Consider the following 23750-nt stretch of genomic DNA (forward strand, 5'->3'; position numbering starts at 1 on the left):
TTGTTGTTTTTTGTCTGTTGGTTTAGTTTCTTTATGCACATTGTCCTGTTCGCGTGAATGTGATGTACTTTTTTTTTATGCATGTCCATGGTTCCGTCTTTGCATACTACTTTAATTTTGTACATGTACATTGTCTTTTTTATGTACTTTCATGCATATACATTAAGCACTCACTCTTTTGCATCATTCTCTCTCTCTCTCTCTCTCATTCTCTTACTCACTCAACTGCATACACGCATGCAAACATGTTCATGAGTGAATATGCATGCTTGCATTTGCACACACACACACACACTACTTTCTGTCAGTCTTACACACACAATCATAAACAAGGAAATAAAGTCTTGGAGTTTTCTGCAGAAGTGTTCCATTATCACAAACTGTTACTGCTTCAACAGCTACTCCTCATCAGTGGGTGCATTTCTCACAAGCAGCTAAATTTCATACATCCATAAAAATCATAACACTAGCCGTCATGTCAGAATGGTAGCTCAGCAGTGGTAAAGCACTGGAATTTTTATCCCCAGGTCACAGGTTCGAATCCATCATAGGACCGACATGGGTTTACTTTATGTGGTGACCGACTGCCATGACATGCAACAGACCTTGGACTGGCACGGTTGGCCCCGTGATCGGGAGGTCGTGGGTTCAAACCCCGGCCGGGTCATACCTAAGACTTTAAAATTGGCAATCTAGTGGCTGCTCCGCCTGGCGTCTGGCATTATGGGGTTAGTGCTAGGACTGGTTGGTCCGGTGTCAGAATAATGTGACTGGGTGAGACATGAAGCCTGTGCTGCGACTTCTGTCTTGTGTGTGGAGCACGTTATATGTCAAAGCAGCACCGCCCTGATATGGCCCTTCGTGGTCGGCTGGGCGTTAAGCAAACAAACAAACAAACAAACAGACCTCGGTCATTCTGCCAGAAGTGCAGGTGGCTGATTACATCTAAACACGCCCATACTTGGGTAGCGCCACTCTTTGTTGCTAGTTTTTCACTGGGAGGAAGCAAACATGAAATTTCCCAGCAAGAAATGAAAGAGAAATGAAAAAAGTCATTTACACAGGCTTCAAATCCCCCAAAAGAAGAGCTTTTCACAGTTTCAGTTTTTCTTTGAAACCAGAGCCAGGTTTCGAGGTGAAATGTGTTCATCAAAGATGGGCATGACGACAGCAGACAGGCCTTGTTCTGTCAGCCATTGCTGCCTGTCCCACAGGATTGTCGACTCCAACACTGGCTGTAGTATCACTTGCAGACACTGAAAAAATAAAGAAAAATTGTTGCAAAGAACTGATACAAATAGATGATTTTCGGAAATTAATCTCTCTGGATTTGCAAGCGCTGTAGAAGAGTTACACCCTGCTAACAAAACCTTCTTTAAACAGAAAACAAATAATCGACCAGTTAAACCCATGATCGCAGCAAATATCTGACTGATGTGTATGTTTTGCAGTGTACAATCGACATGATGCCTTTTTCTTTAGAAAATCTGCACATCAGAGCCACAATTCACTTATATCTGATGGCCTGCAGCGAGTTTTAAGCACGCGTGTCAGTTTCATAAACTGCCATGACCTCGACCTCAATCAAAACTCATGTGACCTCAGGCAAAAACCATCCAGGATAATATGCTGCATTGCCAAAACAAACTGTTCACTCGGATGTGTATACTTTTGGTAGCTTAGTTGGCAGAACACTGGACTTGTGATCCTAGGGTCATGGGTTGAAAACAGGCCGGGACGGGCACGGGTCAACTGTATGTGCTGACTGAAAGATGGTATCCATGTCCCACGTCAACACTGTTGCAAGTAAAAGACCTCAGTCATTCTGTCATAAGTGCAGGTGGCTAATTACACCTAAACACGCACACACCTTGGTAATGCGACTCTTGTTGCTGCTAGCTTTCCACAGTGAAGAAGTGACCCGAATTTCCCCGCATTAGAATAATAAATGAAATTAAATGTCAGGAGATTGCCAAACAGACCACTTACTGTGTATGGTTCAATATGTTTAAAGTATGGTTCAAACTTCTTGTACAATGCCATCAGCATTTCACGTGTGCTCTTCTGCTCATCCACTGAAAAAGAACTTGATTACTGTAGTCATGGTTTATATCGCTGTAAACAACAACAATCATTACAGTGTAAAACTTGCTTATTCAAACTTTTCACTCAAGAAGGCAAACAAAAATGTTCTAATTATGAACACCTTGAATTAATTAATTACTAGGTCCACCAATCCATTATTCTATCCAACCCTCTATCAAATAAATTCAAGACCAAAAACATAAATTAACAAATTGAGGAAAACAGACAAGTGCACAGGCGGGGATGTAGCTCGGTCGGTAGCGCGCTGGATTTGTATCCAGTTGGCCGCTGTCAGCGTGAGTTCGTCCCCACGTTCGGCGAGAGATTTATTTCTCAGAGTCAACTTTGTGTGCAGACTCTCCTCGGTGTCCGAACACCCCCGTGTGTACACGCAAGCACAAGACCAAGTGCGCACGAAAAAGATCCTGTAATTCATGTCAGAGTTCGGTGGGTTATAGAAACACGAAAATACCCAGCATGCTTCCTCCGAAAACGGCGTATGGCTGCCTAAATGGTCATACACGTAAAATTCCACTCGTGCAAAAAACACGAGTGTACGTGGGAGTTTCAGCCCACGAACGCAGAAGAAGAAGAAGAAGACAAGTGCACACACATGTACGCATACACACATATCTTCCTTTTTCCACTCCTCTGCCAAACAGGACAGTACATGTAATTCTAAGAGAAAATGGGAAAAAAAGGTTTTCAAACAATGTATGGCCTACCATCACAGATATTGGCTGATGCAAGATAGGACTCCACAAAGTGATTAAAGTTGTTGTAATCCAAACGTCGCACGCTTTTTCTGTCCTGACCCGGCTGACGCCCCTCTCCTACAGCAGACAAATCAAATTTATAATTGTTACCAAAGTATAAACAAATATTCCACAACTGAAACAGATAGATTGCTAATGTTCAAAATCATGAATAATAAAACAAAGTATGGGTTAGTTTACGGAACCTTCATCATAGACAAACTAAAACATTCACAAAAATGTTTTGTTTTGTACATGATTAAACATTGGATAAACACAATAAATCCAATCAAAATAGCACAATATTCATTTAAGCTGACTTTTCAGGTATTTTGCACAAAATTGTTGCCTTTTCAAGAAATTCAATATTGTAACAAACAAAAGAAACATTCTTAAACCATCTCTCCCCTGAAATTGGAGTGTAGCTGCCTGAATGGCATTGAGGTGAAAACGGTCGTAAAGGTAAAAAAAAATAACACTTGTGCAAAAAACACAAGCGTATATAGGAACTTAAGCCCATAAATGCAGAAGGAGAAGAAGAAAATCATCTCTTCCTTTGCATAATAAGGCAGGGATGTCACTCTGTATTAAACAGGCAGTGATGGTAAAACGCCAAAACTTGTTTTAAAATGCCCCAAAACTTTGTCATTATTTTCGCAGAACTTTTTTTAGAGTGAGGGAAGTGGTGATGGATGCTAAGGACTGTCAAAACTTTAAAAAAAAACTGCCCAAAACTTGTATGGCAGTTTCAGTGAATTTACCCCCAAATAATGAATCCTGGCAAGTATAACACTAACAGCAGCAGCAGACTCACCAAAGAAGAGTTCCAGTGTTGCTCTGTAGCCAACATGTCGAGCATGACTGTCATGATCAGCCTGTTTCTGTGAGGCCCATCTGGTTCTGAAACATCACAACATTGCTACTGTTCTAAGCTTGACGGAATATGCTCAATCATTGACACAATAGTTAAGACATTAATTACAGGCCCCATCTATTTATCTTTAAAATGGACAAAGATTCACAACAGATAAATAACCCCGGCCGGGTCATACCTAAGACTTTAAAATTGGCAATCTAGTGGCTGCTCCGCCTGGCGTCTGGTATTATGGGGTTAGTGCATGCTAGGACTGGTTGGTCCGGTGTCAGAATAATGTGACTAGGTGAGACATGAAGCCTGTGCTGCGACTTCTGTCTTGTGTGTGGCGCACGTTAAATGTCAAAGCAGCACCGCCCTGATATCACCCTTCGTGGTGGACTGGGCATTAAGCAAACAAACAAACAAACAAACAGATAAATAATAATCATGAAACACGAACGCCTTCTGTTTCGGACTTCTTTTTTTCTCTCCCCTTTTTGATGAAAAGAAAAAACAAGTCGCGTAAGGCAAAATTACTACATTTAGTCAAGCTGTGGAACTCACAGAATGAAATTGAACGTAGTCCGCCGCTAGTGCAAAAGGCAGTGAAAGTGACGAGCCTGTTTGGCGCGGTAGCGGTTGCGCTGTGCTTCATAGCACGCTTTACTGTACCTCTCTTCGTTTTAACTTTCTGAGCGTGTTTTTAATCCAAACATATCATATCTATATGTTTTTGGAATCAGGAACCGACAAGGAATAAGATGAAAGTGTTTTTAAATTGATTTCGAAAATTTAATTTTGATCATAATTTTTAATTTTTTTTAATTTTCAGAGCTTGATTTTAATCCAAATATAACATATTTATATGTTTTTGGAATCAGAAAATGATGAAGAATAAGATGAACGTAAATTTGGATCGTTTTATAAATTTTTTTTTTTTTTACAATTTTCAGATTTTTAATGACCAAAGTCATTGATTAATTTTTAAGCCACCAAGCTGAAATGCAATACCGAAGTCCGGCCTTCGTCGAAGATTGCTTGGCCAAAATTTCAATCAATTTGATTAAAAAATGAGGGTGTGACAGTGCCGCCTCAACTTTTACAAAAAGCCGGATATGACGTCATTAAAGACATTTATCGAAAAAATGAAAATAATATCCGGGGATATCATACCCAGGAACTCTCATGTAAAATTTCATAAAGATCGGTCCAGTAGTTTACTCTGAATCGCTCTACACACACACACGCACACACACACACACACACACACATACACACACACATACACCACGACCCTCGTCTCGATTCCTCCTCTATGTTAAAACATTTAGTCATAACTTGACTAAATGTAAAAAACAAGGGAGAAGATCTGTTGTTAAAGGGAGGGAGTCTTGAAATGGGGGCAAGTTTACAGACATTATGAACACAAAATCTGGAAAACTAAGGTCTTAAAAGACCCTTGGGTCGATATATTTGTGATTGTAACGTATTGTTTTGTCAATAAGGGGGGAAGGGATGGGGGAAGGGATGGGAGTGGGGGAAGGGATGTGGTGGGGGATGCGGGTGGGGGATGGGATGTGGGTGGGGAAGGGATGGGAGTGGGGGAAGGGATGCGGGTGGGGAAGGGATGTGGGTGAGGGAAGGGATGTGGGCGGGAAAGGGATGCAGGTGGGGAAGGGATGGGAGTGGGGTAAGGGATGTGGGTGAGGGAAGGGATGTGGGTGGGGGAAGGGGTGGGGGAAGGGATGTGGGTGGGGGAAGGGATGTGGGTGGGGAGGAGGTAAAAAGGGGGGGTTCCACATTAAATTCAAATCTTTACTACCTTGTTTCCTGAGCAGCCAATCGCAAACTGCAAGGTGAAAGAAAAGTTGTGGGTGCTGGTATTGTTGCTGCGGGCTGTACTTGTGGTGGGAAAGATGGACAGGAAGGCGATGCTGGTTTCCTATCAGCACAGACTGTTTTGTAGGATTTCTTGGCTGCAGCGCTCATTGGAAAGTTGATGAACTGGTCACAATCTGAGAGCAAAACAGTGTCTGCATTACATTATTATTAGCAGCATTAGCAACACTCAAAAGCAGTGACAACTGTTTTGTATGCAGACGCAGACGGGCGCTGTGGCGTAGTGGATACGACATCAGCCTCCTAATCGGAAGGTCGTGAGTTCAAATCCTGGCCGCGGCCATCTGGCGGGTTAAGGGTGGAGATTTTTCCAATCTCCCAGGTCAACTTATGTGCAGACCTGCTAGTGCCTTATCCCCCTTCATGTGTACACGCAAGCACAAGACCAAGTGCGCACGGAAAAGATCCTGTCATCCAGGTCAGAGTTCGGTGGGTTATAGAAACACGAAAATACCCAGCATGCTTCCCTCAAAATCAGAGTATGCTGCCTGAGTAAAAACGGTCATAAACGTAAAAATCCATTCGTGCAAAACCATGAGTGAACGTGGGAGTTTCAGCCAATGAACAAAGAAGAAGAAGAGTATGCAGACGCAGACCCTGACAAAGAAAAAGAGAGAGACAGACAGACAGACAGACAGACAGACATGCACGCACACTCACACACACACACATTGAACTGGTATTGATATCATACACACCAGAGTAAGTTATTCGCCACAATTGCGAATCTAAGCCGGGCAGCAGCGTGTTGTTGCTTCGACTTGCATGCCTCACTGTTTGGGGCATATCTCCGCCACAGTGCTTGAAAATCCTGACAGTGTTATTTGCAGAAAATGTCAATTACCTGGCTGAAGTTTCATCTTGTGGTAGCAGCAGCTTACACAGCAGATGGCTCTTAGAAAATCCACCCGGTGATAAAGTCGCAGTATGGCAGGCGTCAAGTCACCACAGCAATGCAGGCCTATAAGGCAGACACTCAGGCCTTGAACATCCCTAGCTGGTACACTTCTCTTTTTGCCATCGCCATCATCTTTGTCCATCCTTGAAGAAAAGTTAGTACAGCCTGTTTCGTCTGTAGCCAGTACACTGCTGTTGTTTTTGCCATCACCACTATCTTCATCCATCCTTGAAGAATAGTTTGGAGAGCCTGGTGTGTCTCTAGCCTGCACACTACTTTTGTCGTTGCCAACGCCATCATCTTTGTTTGTTCTTGAAGAAAAGTTATGACAGCCTGTATCATCTGTAGTTTGTAAGTTGCTGTTGTTTATATTGTCTGTGTTTGAATACGAGGAGAAGCACAAGGAATGGGATGCATCTGGTGCTTGTGGATTGTTATCACTGATGCCACCTCTCTGCATCACGTCAGAGACATTATGAGATCTTGAGCCTGCCAGAATTTGGGAAGTATTATTGTCCTTAACTTTTGAAGACTGTTCAAAATTACATTCATCAGTTCTTTTTGTCTCCTCCTTGCCTGAATCTAATTTGAATGCAGATTTTGTCTTATTGTCATCTTCTGTTGAATTCCGATCAAAAGTATGTTCACCAGTTCTTGTTGCTTCCTCCTCACCTGAACCTAAGTTGACCGCAGATTTGGTCTCACTGTTGTCCCTAACTTCTGTTGATGTCTGTTTAAACTTAAGTTCACCAGTTCTTGTTGCTTCCTCCTCACCTGAACCTACGCTGGTTGCAGATCTGGTCTCACTGTTGTCCCTAACTTCTGTTGATGTCTGTTTAAACTTAAGTTCACCAGTTCTTGCTGTCTCCTCCTCACATGAACCTAAGCTGGTTGCAGATCTGGTCTCACCACACTCACAATTGACTCTGGAGCTTTGATAACACATCTTACAAGCACACGACTCCGCAGAGCCATGTTCTGTCCCCCCTGTCACGCCATGCTTTACCGAGTCACACTCACAACGCCTTCTATCACCGCCGGCCATTACTTTGTTCTCACAGCGAGTGGGCTCGCTGGTTTCCGGTTTGTTGGATAAAGGCTGACATGGTTGACCGACTCTTGTAGCATTGTCGGTGGTGACACTGCGGCTTGGTTGAAAAGACGGCGAATGCTCACATGGATGAAACGATGCAGCGATGTGGCGTACCGTGCTGCAGAACTCTTGAACGTTGTCTTCCTCGTCTGTGATCAGAAAAGGGATGCTCCTCACTCCTGAGCAGCTCAAACCTGGTTGAGATAAAAAGAATACAGTTAATCATCTGAATAAAGATGCATTCATTCAACATTTCAGACACAGATGCTCGTTGCTAATGTTTAAGTAAATCCCATCCTTAGCTCTGAACAGCAGACTTAACCAGAACAAAATCAAACACTTTCCTCTCTATTGTTAAAAAAAAGTCAATACAAAAAGATCAATGAAGCTAATTTTGTTTATATCTTGATTGTTTTTGCGGCGAGCTCCAATCATCCATGACCATACTGGCATACAACACGCTTTAGCCTTAGCTTACTTTATCACATGTTGTGCTGTAAGATGCTACTTAATATTCATGAACCATGGGTACATTATTCACGCTTACCTTGCTTTGCTGCTCGTTTCTCTGCTCCCTCGCTGTGACCTGCACTGCTCTCCAGACCAATGACACGCAGGCCGTAGTTTTTGTGCAAGACTTGGCCTAGGTAACCCTGGTTCGGTGTAAGTAGAACATTTGGTTTAAAGGCAAATCAATCCTGTGTAAACAGTCTGGCTCACCATCGGAGGTCTGAACAGGTTTTTTTTTGCATGGGATAAGACCATCTTTCCACTTGGTCACATATATATAGACCACAAAAATTAATAGCCTGGGTGCTCTAACTCTGTGCACCGAGGGAATTGTTTTGATGAATTAATTTTGTACAAGCTGATTGCTGGTGGCACTTTAAGAAATAAATTCATCCCCCCCCCCCCCAGAAAAAAAAAATCCAGCTCACCACAGCGATTGCTGTTATTAACTATATGTGAAATGTTCAAGACCATATATATATAAAAGAAAAGCTACTCGATCAGCTTACCAAACCAGACCCGACATCGACCACAACGTTGCATTCAGCCTCCACTGCCATCTGGTTCACAAGGGAAGCCATCCACTCCACCTCGTGCAGCTTCTTGGGTGACATGCCCTTGCTCAGATCTCTGCTCACTTTAGTGGGATGAGGAAGACCGTTTTTGGCATGTCGCCGATCATGGCTGAGCGCTGAGGATTTCTGTAGGAATGCCATCAGAGATTCTGGAACTGGACTGTTGGCAGGCTCTTTGGGTTGACTGTCGGCTTTGTGAAATGGCAAACAGTTCAGCTCTTCCAATGTCATTGCAGAGAAGAGTTCATTCCACTGCAAAACACCGGATCAAACATGTATATATATATATAATTTCATTAATCTAAACAACGAAGTGACTGTGGTAAGATGAACAAAGTTAGAAAACAAAGGAATACTGTACTCACCAATACAAGAACGGGACAAGACGGTACGAATTTTCGCTTATGGAAGCTTCATCAGGAAAAACAAGAACACAAAAGACAACAAAAAGCAGACGCAACACGGAACGAACAAGGTTTGAAAGAAAATGGAGGGGAAACACGCAAAAAAGGGAAGGAACTCTAGGAACGGAAATGAATGAAAGGGGAGAGAAGTGGTTGGATGATGTCATGGGCACAGGCATACTAGACTAAAAGTGATACACATTCATAAAAGGGGGGGGGGGGGGGTGGGGACAGAGGAAATAAATAAATAAATAAAAAAAAAATAAAAAAAAAAATTAATAAAAATAAATAAAAAATAAATAAATAAAAAATAAAATAAAATTTAAAAAAATAAATAAAAAAAAAGACAAAAGAAAAGGGGGGAAGGGGGGAAACAAACGTACGCACGCACACGCACACATACACACACACAACCAAACACATGAAATCACACATAAACACACACACACATTCACACACAAACACACACACACACACGTACTGTAAATCCACAGTATGTTTGGGGAATACAAGTACATCACATTTTCGCATTCAAGCCGTCAGGTGTGGATGTGCCCAGGAATAATATAAAATCGGACTCTACTTGTTTTCTGTCTGTGGAGGTGGTGTACATTTGCCAGACACCTTTCACACGTGCATCCAGGGAGGTGTGGTTGCTGCTGTTGAAATGTTGGGCAACAGACCTACAGCGGCGATGCCGAATATCTGCCAGATGTTCGGTGAAGCGGGTAGAGAGGGTTCTTTCGGTCTCACCAATGTAGAGTACTTTGGTGCATTTGAGACAGGATATGGCATAGATGAGATTGCGGCTAGTTGTCTTTTGTGTTCTTGTTTTTCCTGATGAAGCTTCCATAAGCAAAAATTCATACCGTCTTGTCCCGTTCTTGTATTGGTGAGTACAGTATTCCTTTGTTTTCTAACTATAATTTCATTATTAAAATGAAAGCAAACCCAAAAAATGGACTGCTTTGCCAAACAAAACAAAAAACAAAACTGACTGCAATGTGAGAGCATGTAGGTCAGACTAAGTGATGCTAATTAAACATTAGCTAATTGATGAGATGACCCTCACATCACAACAACAAACTTAGCGCAATTTCATGTTTTTGAGTTCGATATCGAAGCTAGATATTAGTTCTGTAACTAAATTAAGCAGAAAACTAAAAATAGATTGTTACACCAGCATTACAGTGACTTACATCATCAGGTATTTTTTCCCAGACTCTGCTTTCAAGGAATTTGGTCAGGTGCAAGTCATGCACCCATTTGTACTGGAGTAAAAAGTTGAAAATATGTTTGAAGTCTCTGTCATCAAATGTGGCCATATCAAAGGCTTCCATAATTACTCAGATCGATCTGCTGCAAAAGACAACAACAAAATCACATTAAAAATAAAAACACCCACACGTACACGCACACACTAAGTATATACAGGTCCATGCTAAGATTAGTCAATATTTAACGTGCAGTAACTGAATCTACAACTGAACTGTCGTCTGCTACTCAGCTCGCGACAACGAAAGTACAACAAAAAGTAAGCGTCTAATCAATCTGAGCTGCCAAACCTGTGTGCATCAACCAAATTAAAATATTGAATGAGTGTGGATTGGTTACAAGATGTTCAATGATTGAGTTACCCCAATATTTCTCCCTAGATATGGACAGAGGCAACCTCTTCCTGGGCGCAGACATGTTGGTTTCATTTTTACCTTAGTTGCAAAGCCCTCACAAAGAAAAATACTTGTACGCCATAAAAGTTTGAGAAAAAAACAATATACTTGTTGCAATTCTTCTATAATAATAAATGACAACTGTTTACGAATTTTCTTTAGTCAACATCACGAATCAGACGAACAAACGATGATTCTAGCTAACTGACCGGAAGTGCTTGCGGGAACGGGGTACACACTTTGCGTACTTTCGCACTGAAGATCAATGGTTGCAAATGGACGGACGAACGAGTGGTGGAAACAGTAGACAACTTGTTTCGTTGGATATTTGTACCACGGACACATCCGTTAGCGCCCAGTATTATCGAGCTGGTGATATCTTTTTCGGATAACCGACAGACTATCCCTACTGGAGGTCGGAGGCCAATTATGTAAGTTATGCGCAGTTTAGTAAGTAAACTTGACAGCGGCAGAACAAGTCTAGAAGTAGAATCCCAACTTGTCCGGTAATCTCGTGTAGATCTGATAAGATTACAAGACCGATCGTCGACCTGTCATGTTTCCAAGTCAGATCACTGTCGGTTAGGGCCAGACCTCTCTTTGTTGGGGCCGAGGTGGAACTTGTTTGTTGTACACTACACGCATTCAACTAAGTTCAACAGAAAACCGGGTCAAGCCTTGGACTTGGACTTTGACTTGGAGATCTTGCTTCATCATGATTCATTCTGAGCTAGTTCTTACTATAATAGTGGAATAGTGCAAAAACTCTGTGGTACTGTGTTATCTATTTCAGAGCTAGGTAAGAACCAGGAGCAGGGGCTATTTTGTTCTGTATACATCTGTTCCCTTGTCTTTTCAATCAATAGGACTAGAGGCTTATAAAATATATCGCGCATATTCCGTGGGTACAGTTCTAGGCGCTCTGCAATGATGCCGTGTGAGATGAAATTTTATACGGCCAGTAGATTGCAGCCATTTCGGCGCATATTTACCTTTCACGGCCTATTATTCCCAGTCACACGGGTATAGGTAGACAATTATTAACTACAGGGTGCCTAAGCAATTTTGCCAGGAAAGACCCTTTTTCAATCGTGGGATCTTTAACGTGCACACCCCAATGTAGTGTACACGGGGGGTGTTCGGACACCGAAGAGAGTCTGCACACAAAGTTGACACTGAGAAATAAATTTCCGCCGAACGTGGGTTTGAACTCGCTGACAGCGGCCAACTGAATACAAATCCAGCGCGCTACCAACTGAGCTATATCCCCGTCTTTTGTGTCAAACACCCTGGACAGTGGATCTCTTTGTAAAGTATGTGGACCAGAAAGAATGCTAAAAGTCAAGTGTTCCGGTTATAGTATTGTGTATGTTATTTCTGTGGGCACTGCTGCAGTTTTTAAGGTAATGGCCAGGTTGATTTGATGGGTATGTAGATCTGCATACATGTTTACCATTCTGTTTGGGCCAGAATTATTTATTAGACTGAGATTCAGGCTCCAAATTTTGCTGTTCCGGTCAGCTTGTGAATATTCCAGTGATTAAGGGGGGGGGGGGGGGGGGTAAACAGCTGTGGGTGTGTGACTTTCTGGAATTGAAAATAACATCACATAGGGAAGCAAGTGTTGAAAATACAGAACAATAGTCAGTGATAGTCACAGATACTGCAAACTCCTCTTTGAGACTGAAACCTTTTCAGCATCTGAGTAGCTCTCGCGAGATATCTGCAAGACATGCTCTTTGTTATGCTTCAAAGGTCACGAGAAGGATGGTCTTCAGCCTTTGAAGCTCTCGCGGGATCGCCGTACAAGTTACAACATGCTTTGCTATGCTTTGAAGTTTGTGAGAGCAATTGCGAGAACTTGGAATACCGATAGAGTCTATAAGTACTGTGATAAAACTGAAAGTGATAAATCTGTATGGACAGAGTTCTAAATCACTGGTTGTCTTTTACTATGTAGTTTTACTTTTGGTGAGCAATGTTACTTTCATGGCAGTCAGGAGTATGCCGGCAATTGAGCTCTTTCATTATCAATCATGAACTTGGTACCTTAAAAGTTAAATGATGAGAAGCATTGATAAAAGCACCACATAACTTTCAATTCCATGATGAAACAATCAAGCAACTTATTGAAGTTATTCACCTCAGTTTGAGCACAACAGATCTGTAACTCAGTTTCGCATACGTGGACTGGGTGGCCGAGTGGTAACGCACTTGCGCTCGGAAGCGAGAGGTTGCGAGTTCGACCCTGGGTCAGGGCGTTAGCAATTTTCTCCCCCCTTTCCTAACCTAGGTGGTGGGTTCAAGTGCTAGTCTTTTGGATGAGACGAAAAACCGAGGTCCCTTCGTGTACACTGCATTGGGGTGTGCACGTTAAAGATCCCACGATTGACAAAAGGGTCTTTCCTGGCAAAATTGTATAGGCATAGATAAAAATGTCCACCAACATACCCGTGTGACTTGGAATAATAGGCCGTGAAAAGTAGGATATGCGCCAAAATGGCTGCGATCTGCTGGCCGATGTGAATGCGTGATGTATTGTGTAAAAAAAAATTCCATCTCACACGGCATAAATAAATCCCTGCGCCTTGAATATGTGCGCGATATAAATTGCATAAAATAAAAAAAATAAAAAAATCCCTGCGCTTAGAACTGTAGTACCCACAGAATTCGCGCGATATAAGCCTCATATTGATTGATTGATATTGATTGATCCTGTTGTTGTCTTTTGTGCTATATGGCATGGAATCTGTATACGTTCCATAACTTATGCTTGCTTCTGTCTTGAGTTTTTTTGTACTGTGTACTGACCTCCTTTTATTATCTCATTCTGAAATTATCACACTATGTCGCTGGCTTTATTTATTTACTTTTTGTAATCAGCTGAGATTTTGTTTGTTTCAGAAGCAAAAGATTTCTGAATGCAGGGATAAACAGTCAGAGTCAGCTTGCCTCGTACGATAGCATCAGGGTTAAAAACATGGCGTCTGAGGTGATGTTGGACCCATACAACGTCAACACCTGGTCTCCGCTGGAACCGAACAGTGGCGGCAAAAAGACATGGGAGGAGCTGCGTAAAGGTGTCCGCGACACGATGAAACTTTTGACGTCACTGGGAGGGAGCGTGCCGTCATCGTTCACTTTCAGAACGTCTGCGAACAGTTCGGGGAGCGTACTCAGTCGACTGTACTTTTTGGGAGTTCCGGAGAAAGGGCGAGAGAATACCTTACTGTATGTGGATATTACGGAGGATGAACACAACAAGTTCGTGCTGCAGTGGATGTGTTTGTTGGACACTCTACAGCCCTCATGGTCGTCCGGGCAACTGTCGAAAGAGGAGCAACTGATGCGGGAGAGAAAGAGGCTGGGGTCGTACGGTATAACGTCGTACGACTACAACGAGTCCAAGGGCCGCTTTGTCTTCCCCGCTAACAACAGCCTCTACATGTGTGAGGATGCTGATCTGACAGTAAGTTGTTAGCTAGATCTGTACGTGTAATGCAAGACAATACAACACACTAATGCCAACAACAAAAATCAAATTGAATGGTGGTTTAGTAGTTAAATTAGTGAATATGGACACAGTCACACGCACGCATGCATGCACGCACACACACATGCACACATGCGCGCGCGCGCACACACACACACACATACACACAGTGATGCACTTGTAAACACACATGAGTGCACACACACACACACAACGAAAGAACTGTGATTCATGAATCATGTGAGTCAAAAAGTGTTCTAGTGCCTGTGTTTCTTTTGTTACTTATACTGATTCAGTTAAATTTAGTATTTTAGATTAGAATTCACAATCGATAGTACTAAGATAGTTAATATTTGTTGTTTCTTTCATTATAATTTATACTGAATGTATAATCCAGTATCTTAAAGGCACAATAAGCCTCCCGTAAACCATCACAGAGCTCCCCGAGCGTCTACATATAGTTCAAGCATACTTCCATTTGAACGCTCACTGAACGGGAACATCCTGGCTGCTTTCTGTCGAGCATGAGAAATTGTCAAAGAATTTATTTTCGTGGACTTGGTCCTCAACAACAGAGGCGCCTCGTTTTGGTGCTGGACGGCTGTTATGAATACCGGAATTCACGCCCGGACAGTAAGCCTCCCGTAAACCATCACAGATACTGTCAGGCTTTTACACACAGTACAAACACCCTTCCATTTGAACGCTCACCAAACGGGAACATCCTAGGTGCCCTACGTAAAGAGCGAGCAATTTTTAAAGAATTAATTTTGCAGATTGTCTCGAACACTTTTTGGACCCATCCTGAACTCAGGTCAAACATGAGTTACTTTCCTTCGGGTCTCATTCTATCGGATGTAAACTGGCGATAGCCGTGAATCGATGATTATCAAAATGTTTTTGGACCGTGGTGCGTCTTTGCGCTAGACCTAACTTTTAAAATCTAAATAATAAATTGACAGCTTGTTACACAAACATTCTTTAATCATAAAAGAATTCTTTTTTCATCAAGACAAGATCAGTACAATTCGAAGTTGTGAAAGTTTGAAAAAAGAAAAGCCCGGAAGCAGGGTCACGCAAGGGTCGTAGCAGACGACGGTTTATCAGTGCATATCGCCCTTCCTCTAAACAGTCAAAAGCCATCGCTAGAGTTCTTGTGAACCACAGCCGTTTGTTTCGTGCATAAAAACGTGCTATTGTAAATAAGCTCACATCGAGTCGCATTCAAATGACTAACTGACGACTACATTGTGAAAAAGGGAAACTGGATCACACGGGTTCACGATGGCTCAGGGGTAAGATAAACCACGCAAAAATAAATTCTTTGAAAATTGTTCGCTCTTTACGGAGGGCACCTAGGATGTTCTCAATCGGTGAGTGTTTAAATGAAAGGGTGTTTGTACTGTGTGTAAAAGCCTGACCGTATCTGTGATGGTTTACGGGAGGCTTACTGTGCCTTTAAAGTTAGAAAAAAGGTAATATTAATTACTGTTTTATTTTGTTCAAACTTTTCTTACACTAAATGTTAAGTGTAGTATCTTGGAACAAATCAATTCTGATTTCTGTTCAATTTATTTATTCATTTTTAAACCAGTAAACTTTTTGTCCGCAGTCAGACGTAGCTTTGGTTCCAACGATGATCGACACGCAGACAAGCGGGGCGCGGCTGGACCCCAAGATATGTCCCGTCTGCCCGGACATCGTTGCTTTCATCAACTGTAACGACATCTGGGTCACGTGTCCAGACACCAACGAGGAGATGCGGCTCACATGCACTCGTTCCAGTGAGACAGTTATTATTTTCACCTTTTGTAAATATTTGTTATTTTTCTACGAGTTGCAAATGTACAATATAAGATGTTTGGTGGCTTGTTGACAGACCAGCTTTTTTGTTGGTCCAAGGGGACCATATCGTCTTTTGTTTCATCTTTATCGACCAAGGCCGAAGGCTGCGGTTGATAAATATGAGACAAAAGGCGATAGGTTCCCCGAGGACCAACAACAAAGTGCTGGTCTGACAACAAGCTACCAAACATCGTTTTTGTCATCATTTTGGTTGTGCAACAAAATGCACAATAACCCACAGGGAGACGAATTTTTAGAATCCAACTCCGGCCCACAAAGCATCGTCACAGTAGCACGAGATAACACGTCAAACTTGTATGTGACGTCAACCGTAGCTTGTTGACGCTTTTCTTCCAGTCTGAAAATGTACAGAGCTGCGATCATACCTGTGAATTCAGTAAGTGTTAAGCATATTTCTTTTCTTTTAAGTGTTTATGACTTTTCGTTATGGATTTTGCGATTACATAGATAAGTTGCAAATTGACCATGAGTCGCCGCGGTAATTAACAACATTGATTGGGTCTTTGAGAGTGAATGCTTACAATCGTTGTCCTCGGAAACACAAATCCAAAGCCACGATGGTTCCACACATCAAACAATCAGCCTGATTGGCTTTTACTTTGACAATCCACGTTTCACATGCAAGCTCAAAGCCATTCACCACCTCGAGTTATTGCATGGGGAACATGAGATTTATTTACCAGGTGTTTGTGAATGAAAACTCGTGAAAATGATGACAATACATTTTGTCTTGGTGAGTTCTTAGTACTCTGGGGGGGGGGGGGGGGGGGGGGGGGGATTTATTTCCTGATGTCAACTTTATGCAGACTAACCTCCGTGTCGAAACACCCCTGTGAGTCTGCGTGAGCTCGATAAAGATGCCAAGTTCACAGCAAAGCACAGTTCTGTATGGAAAGCAACCTGAACTTTCATGAAGGAAACCTCATAGTCTGAAGGGCATCCTCGGTAACTTGCTTTAACAGGCAACAATTTGTTCAATAAACTACAAAGGAGAACAACAACAAACAAACAATGTGAGTGTGGTGAATTCCTTTATACATAAAGGGCAAATTTGTACAAATGTAAGTTGACAATTGAGGTAAACACAGGTATGCAAATATTGACTGGCAGCGAACAGGTTGATAACGAAAGCTGTGAATGTAGAGTTTTGTTGGTTAGATTCGCTGAGCGAGCGCCTGGAGGACAACCCAGTGACCGCCGGAGTTCCGTCCTTCGTCATGTCCGAGGAGTTTGACCGCTACACCGGCTACTGGTGGCAACCGGTGGTGGACTGCAAACCTGAAGGTATGCTGTGTGTCTTTTGAAATGTGTCAACTGTTGTGATCCCACCACTCTTTGCTATGATACAGTGGAACCCCCCTTTTGATACACCACCCACCCCCCCCCCCCCCCCCCCCCCCCCCAATTTAAGACTCCCTCCATTTTAAGACTTTGCTTTTTCAGATGTTGTGTTCATAAGCTTTGTAAATTTACCTGCATTTTTTTACTCCCTCCTTTTTAAGACCTGATTTTCTCAAGATTTGTGAGGGTCTTCTTCTTTTTCTTCTTCTTCTGCGTTCATGGGCTGAAACTCCCACGTACACTCGTGTTCTTTTGCACGAGTGGAATTTTACGTGTATGACCGTTTTTACCCCGCCATTTAGGCAGCCATGCGCCGCTTTCGGAGGAAGCATGCTGGGTATTTTCGTGTTTCTATAACCCACCGAATTCTGACATGGATTACAGGATCTTTTTCGTGCGCTTGCGTGTACACACGGGGGTGTTCGGACACCGAGGAGAGTCTGCACACAAAGTTGACTCTGAGAAATAAATCTCTTTGCTATGATACAGTGGAACCCCCCTTTTGATACACCACCCACCCCCCCCCCACCCCCCCCCCCCCCCAATTTAAGACTCCCTCCATTTTAAGACTTTGCTTTTTCAGATGTTGTGTTCATAAGCTTTGTAAATTTACCTGCATTTTTTTACTCCCTCCTTTTTAAGACCTGATTTTCTCAAGATTTGTGAGGGTCTTCTTCTTTTTCTTCTTCTTCTGCGTTCATGGGCTGAAACTCCCACGTACACTCGTGTTCTTTTGCACGAGTGGAATTTTACGTGTATGACCGTTTTTACCCCGCCATTTAGGCAGCTATGCGCCGCTTTCGGAGGAAGCATGCTGGGTACTTTCGTGTTTCTATAACCCACCGAACTCTGACATGGATTACAGGATCTTTTTCGTGCGCGCTTGGTCTTGTGCTTGCGTGTACACACAGGGGGGTGTTCGGACACCGAGGAGAGTCTGCACACAAAGTTGACTCTGAGAAATAAATCTCTCGCCGAACGTGGGGACGAACTCACGCTGACAGCGGCCAACTGGATACAAATCCAGCGCGCTACCGACTGAGCTACATCCCCCCCGCCCCGTGAGGGTCTGAAAAGGGGAGTTCCACTGTAATTCCCAGGGCATGGGAGAGAAACAGAATCAAACCTAGTCGCATGAGCAGTGATGCCATAACAAAGACTTTCCAGGTGTTAAGTGTCAAATAAATTCAGCACAGTCGACTTCATGAGGCTGGCTGGAGAAAGCTTTGGCACTGAATTTTTGGTAAAAGGACTTTGCGAAGTTGACTTCTGGCTCAATTAAGGACAGCCTTAAAGAACAAAAATTCTGAGAAAGCAAGATCTTAAAAGGGGGGCAGCTCTTGAACAAAAAAGGGGGGGGGGGGGTGGCTGTATCCAGCAAAAACAGTGGCAGACTCACAGAAAAAAACAAACCCAAAAAACCAGTGGCAGACTCACTGAAGAGAGAACCGGCACGGTTGGCCTAGTGGTAAGGCGTCCGCCCCGTGATCGGGAGGTCGTGGGTTCGAACCCCGGCCGGGTCATACCTAAGACTTTAAAATTGGCAATCTAGTGGCTGCTCCGCCTGGCGTCTGGCATTATGGGGTTAGTGCTAGGACTGGTTGGTCCGGTGTCAGAATAATGTGACTGGGTGAGACATGAAGCCTGTGCTGCGACTTCTGTCTTGTGTGTGGCGCACGTTATATGTCAAAGCAGCACCGCCCTAATATGGCCCTTCGTGGTCGGCTGGGCGTTAAGCAAACAAACAAAATCATGGGAAGCTTAATGACTTGACGGGCTCTCTAAGTCTGTCGATCAAGAATGTCCACTCAGAGTGGACTCTACCTCTCCATGCGCTTCTACGCCTTCGGTGAATTGGAGAAGCCGCTGATAGAAGTTTTTGCCTTTTGGTACTATCGCCTTTTGCTTATGTTCTTCTCCCTGTTTCCTGATCTCAAAGCATGGAAGATCAATACACTTGATTTTACTTTGAGCGGCCTGCAGGTCGCATAGTATGGGCCCGTACAATCTTGGTTGCCAGGCCTCTTAAGGCTGGCAAGAGGGCTCCGTTTTTTCTCACACTAGTGCCATACGAGTGTCTACTGTACGGGAATCATTGAGACGCTCATGGGCATCTGCCTCTACTCTGTATTTGGACCAGAGATCCTGTAGGGGTTTAGCGTCTTCGTTTTACTTGTCACTTTGACTGGCTTGGAACAAATGGCGTTTTATTAACGGAAAGAACTTCTCTTCTCTCCGTTCAATGCAGGTGGCGATCCACCTATCCTGGCTTTCGAATTTTCTCCCACGTCTTTGAATAAAGATGTTACATGATATCAGTTTCACTGAACCAGCTTGGTCGCAATATTTCTCTTGGGGCCTCTATAGCCAGCACGTTTAAGGGAGCCTCCCTTCGGCTGGCTGAAAGCAAATCCCCAGTTCCGTCTTGGTCTTTGCTCTTAGTTTTAGAGCTTTTGACTTCGGATTTTTGATCCTTTACAAAAATGACCTTGCTGATCAACGTGGAAAGCGGGCATGCTTACTCTAGTAGCTTCTTAGGGAAGTGGAGTAAGTGTATTTTCTGTCTAGTTTTGCTATAGACAGCTCTTTGGGTAAAGTCTGATCTATGGCTCTTGGGTTTCTTTCTAAATTTCTGACAAATAACCGGAAACTGGGGATACCAGCTTCGATTCACAATCCAAATTACTTAGCAATGTTTTGGCTCCTCCAGAGTCATATTTAACCATTTGAACATTTCAAGTTTTGAAAGTTTTGTTTTGGATTCGCACTGATCGTTTTAGGTCGTTAAAACAAAGGCTCTTGTTCTTTTCTATCAACTCCGTTGCAATGTAATCTTGAACGGTTGAAAACGACGTTAAACACCAAATAATGAAAGAAGGAATATCTATCAACATTGGTAGAGGTAATGGCTTATTGAAGTCAACTTTTGCTAGATGGACTGCCACATTGTTTAGGCATGCCTTCAAGTGGTGGCAGGAAAATAGGGGGGGGGGGTGCAGTCAGTCCTCCCTCTTCAGGCAGCACGGACTCAACATTCCTCTCTTGAGCAAGTTTATTGCTCCTGGAGATCCTGATGTACTTTGTGGTCCTGTTATAGTCCTCAGCAGTTTTCTGTTGCGGACTCTTCACTCGATCGGAATCGTATAAACTTCTTTTTATCTCACTCAATATGGTGCGGTGTAAGGATATCTTGAAAGTCATGTTAGCCAAGTGGGCCTCCACCATAGTTAGACAAGCTTATGTCTGGTGGCAGAGTCAGTCAGGGGATATCTTGCCCTTTACTACACCCAGGTCTCATGAGGCAAGAGATTGGGCTTCTTTTTCTAGCCGTTCTTCGATTTGGTCGTCTGGCAGAAGTTCTTGAGTTGGCTTACTGACTTTCTAGAGATGTTTTCATCGATGTCTATCTCAGAGATGTCGCTGCATTGACACAGGATGCAGTTCTGCGTTACCTGCTCTGGTAGCGGCAGGACAGTTTTTCTATTCCTGATTGGGTAAAGTTAGTGCCCTCCTCCTTTAGTAGCAATCTGCTATATGTGAGTTGGGTAAAGATATGTAATTTAATCCAAAATGTTAATAATAAATGTTCATTTAATTAATATACTTTCCCAACTCACATCGTTTATTCCTTCCCTCCTCCCCGCTGTGGGTGTAGATGGGTCTAAAAAAGTAGTGAGTTGGGCTTCGTTTTAGAATGATACAAATGGCGGCATATGCGCACGCATACGGAAGTCAGACGTGTAGTTAGTCTGGCATTATGGGTATTGGTCACTCTTTTTTAGAGTGGTCTCCCTTGTTACCAAGGGGACGCGTACAGCGTAACTAGCATTGAACCAGGGTTAATTGCTATATGTGAGTTGGGTAAGTATATTAATCAAATGAAAATTTATTACTAAAATTTTTGATTGTCATTTTGCCACTTTGGGGAAAGGAATAGTGATTTTTGACTCACATGCGAAGCAAAAGTGAGTCTATGTACTCACCCGAGTCATCCGTCCGGAAAACTTTAACGTTGGATATTTCTTGGACACTATTCAGTCTATCAGTACCAAATTTGGCATGATGGTGTATGATGACAAGGCCCCAAAAAACATACATAGCATCTTGACCTTGCTTCAAGGTCAAGGTCGCAGGGGCCATAAATGTTGCCTAAAAAACAGCTATTTTTCCCATTTTCTCTGAAGTTTTTGAGATTCAATACCTCACCTATATATGATATATAGGGCAAAGTAAGCCCCATCTTTTGATACCAGTTTGGTTTACCTTGCTTCAAGGTCAAGGTCACAGGAGCTCTTCAAAGTTGGATTGTATACATATTTTGAAGTGACCTTGACCCTGAACTATGGAAGATAACTGTTTCAAACTTAAAAATTATGTGGGGCACATGTTATGCTTTCATCATGAGACACATTTGGTCACATATGATCAAGGTCAAGGTCACTTTGACCCTTATGAAATGTGACCAAAATAAGGTAGTGAACCACTAAAAGTGACCATATCTCATGGTAGAAAGAGCCAATAAGCACCATTGTACTTCCTATGTCTTGAATTAACAGCTTTGTGTTGCATGACCTTGACCTTGGGTCAAGGTCACATGTATTTTGGTAGGAAAAATGTGTAAAGCATGTGAGTCGTATGGGCTTTGCCCTTCTTGTTGTTTAAGGCCTAAGGACAGTACTTTTCCAGTGCAGGACAAGGAGTGGACAGTTACTCATTTAGTTACTGTCTTGAATCAGGATGTCTTTGGGGGGGGGGGGGGGGGGGGTGTCAATTGTATATGTTTGTAAGTAAGAAACCCATTTCTGATATATATGTAAACTGTAATGTCTGCCTCACAGAAAACACATTTTCCGTTTTTCCAGAAGAAACAAGAACCCTGAGGATTCTTTACGAGGAAGTTGACGAGAGTGACGTAGAGGTGCTGCAGATTTTTGCCCCCACGTCAGGGGAGAACGGAGGGATAGAAGAACACCGCTACCCACGAGCAGGCTCCCCCAACGCACAGAGCACGCTCAAGGTCGCCCAGTTTCAAGTCAACCAGTTAGGACCCGTAAGTAACCCAGGGATTTAATGCAAAAGCATATTGACACTGCTTGAGTACAGTGGAACCCCCTTTTAAGACCGCCCAATTTAAGACTCCCTCCCTTTTAAGACCCTGTTTTCTTAGGCTTTCTATTCATAATCTCTGTAAAACAACCCCCATTTTGAGACTCCTTCCTTTTTAAGACCTGATTTTGATAGATTTTTGGAGGTTCCACTGTATTTAAATGTGCGTACGCATGTACACAGATGGTCAAGACTAAGAGACAGCCAGACACTCTGGTGCATAAACAAGCAGACAGACATACTTACACACACACCATTTTTTTTCTCTCTCTCTCACTCACTCACTCACTCTTGGGGTTGTTACACTTCCGTTTTATTCCTGATATCTGGATTGGGAGAAAAGTTCAAAAATTGATATCCAGGTTGACTCTGGGGAACAGCTCTTAAGTGATAGCAGTGCGTGTTGAGGTTTAGGGCTCTTGTTTTAGTTTCAGACATGATGCAGACCCAGCAGTAACACAAGTACACAAACTGAAGGAAAGTTCTCAACACACAAGAGTTTTTTGTTGTTGAAATCTGCACTGGTAAGGTGTAGAGCGTGCCTTCCAAATAACCTACCAGAATCCCCCAAGACGATAATGTCTGATTTTGATCGGCAGGTTGACGGATCGTTGACGGAGCGTCAGATGGTGGAGCCTCTCTCAGCGTACTGTCCGTGGGCAGAGTACCTCATACGAGCCGGCTGGACGCCAGACGGAAAGTTGTGAGTGAACAGTGTTGTTGTCTGGATCAGTCAGCTGACGGGCGCAGTAGCCTAGTGGATAAGACATCGGCCTCCTATGCAGAAGGTTCAAATCCCGGCCGCGCCTGGATAGATAAGGGTGGAGATTTCTCCCAGGTCAACTTATGTGCAGACCTGCTAGTGCCTTATCCCCCTTTGTGTGTACACACAAGCACAAGACCAAGTGCACACGGAAACAATCCTGTAATCCATGTCAGAGTTCGGTGGGTTATAGAAACACAGTAAAACCCAGCATGCATTCCCTGAAATCGGCGTATGGCTGCCTAAATCACAGGGTAAAAACGGTCATACACGTATAAAAAATTTAAAAAAGAGTGAACGTGCGAGTTTCAGCCTATGAATGAAGAATGATGAACAGAAGAAGACGTCAGCTTATTGGATCATATGGTTGCATGTCGTGTGTTGTTGTAACAGATAGGGACAGATGTTGACTGCTACTTTTTGGTATTTAAAATGA

General features: G+C 43.0%; 2 protein-coding genes across 4 annotated transcripts in view; one reads left to right on the forward strand and one right to left on the reverse strand.

Annotated features, from left to right (window-relative positions):
* Positions 1-348: 348 nt before the first annotated feature.
* Positions 349-10772, reverse strand: LOC138950911 (uncharacterized). 2 transcript variants are annotated; one of them, XM_070322615.1, is made up of 10 exons: positions 10713-10772; positions 10275-10434; positions 8606-8923; positions 8134-8239; positions 6440-7780; positions 5519-5711; positions 3655-3740; positions 2811-2918; positions 1990-2075; positions 349-1256 (listed from the first exon to the last, which is right to left on the reverse strand). In XM_070322615.1, the coding sequence occupies exons 2-10, from the start codon at positions 10413-10415 to the stop codon at positions 1101-1103; spliced, it is 2535 nt and encodes an 844-aa protein (XP_070178716.1). In that variant the 5' UTR covers positions 10416-10434; positions 10713-10772; the 3' UTR covers positions 349-1100. The 2 variants fall into 2 exon arrangements, with proteins under 2 accessions (XP_070178716.1, XP_070178717.1); XM_070322616.1 differs by lacking the exon at positions 1990-2075.
* A 235-nt stretch (positions 10773-11007) lies between these two features.
* The window catches only part of LOC138950914 (dipeptidyl peptidase 9-like), a 38865-nt gene continuing 26122 nt past the window's right edge, over positions 11008-23750 (forward strand). For both annotated transcript variants that reach the window (XM_070322618.1, XM_070322619.1), the window contains exons 1-6: positions 11008-11176; positions 13650-14214; positions 15851-16022; positions 17263-17388; positions 22308-22495; positions 23151-23254. In XM_070322618.1, coding sequence (XP_070178719.1) covers positions 13726-14214; positions 15851-16022; positions 17263-17388; positions 22308-22495; positions 23151-23254 — 1079 coding nt within the window. In that variant the 5' untranslated portion in view covers positions 11008-11176; positions 13650-13725. The remainder of the gene's footprint in view (positions 11177-13649; positions 14215-15850; positions 16023-17262; positions 17389-22307; positions 22496-23150; positions 23255-23750) is intronic.

This window comes from Littorina saxatilis, linkage group LG16, assembly GCF_037325665.1.
Source record: "Littorina saxatilis isolate snail1 linkage group LG16, US_GU_Lsax_2.0, whole genome shotgun sequence".
Taxonomy (NCBI): Eukaryota; Metazoa; Mollusca; class Gastropoda; order Littorinimorpha; family Littorinidae; genus Littorina; species Littorina saxatilis.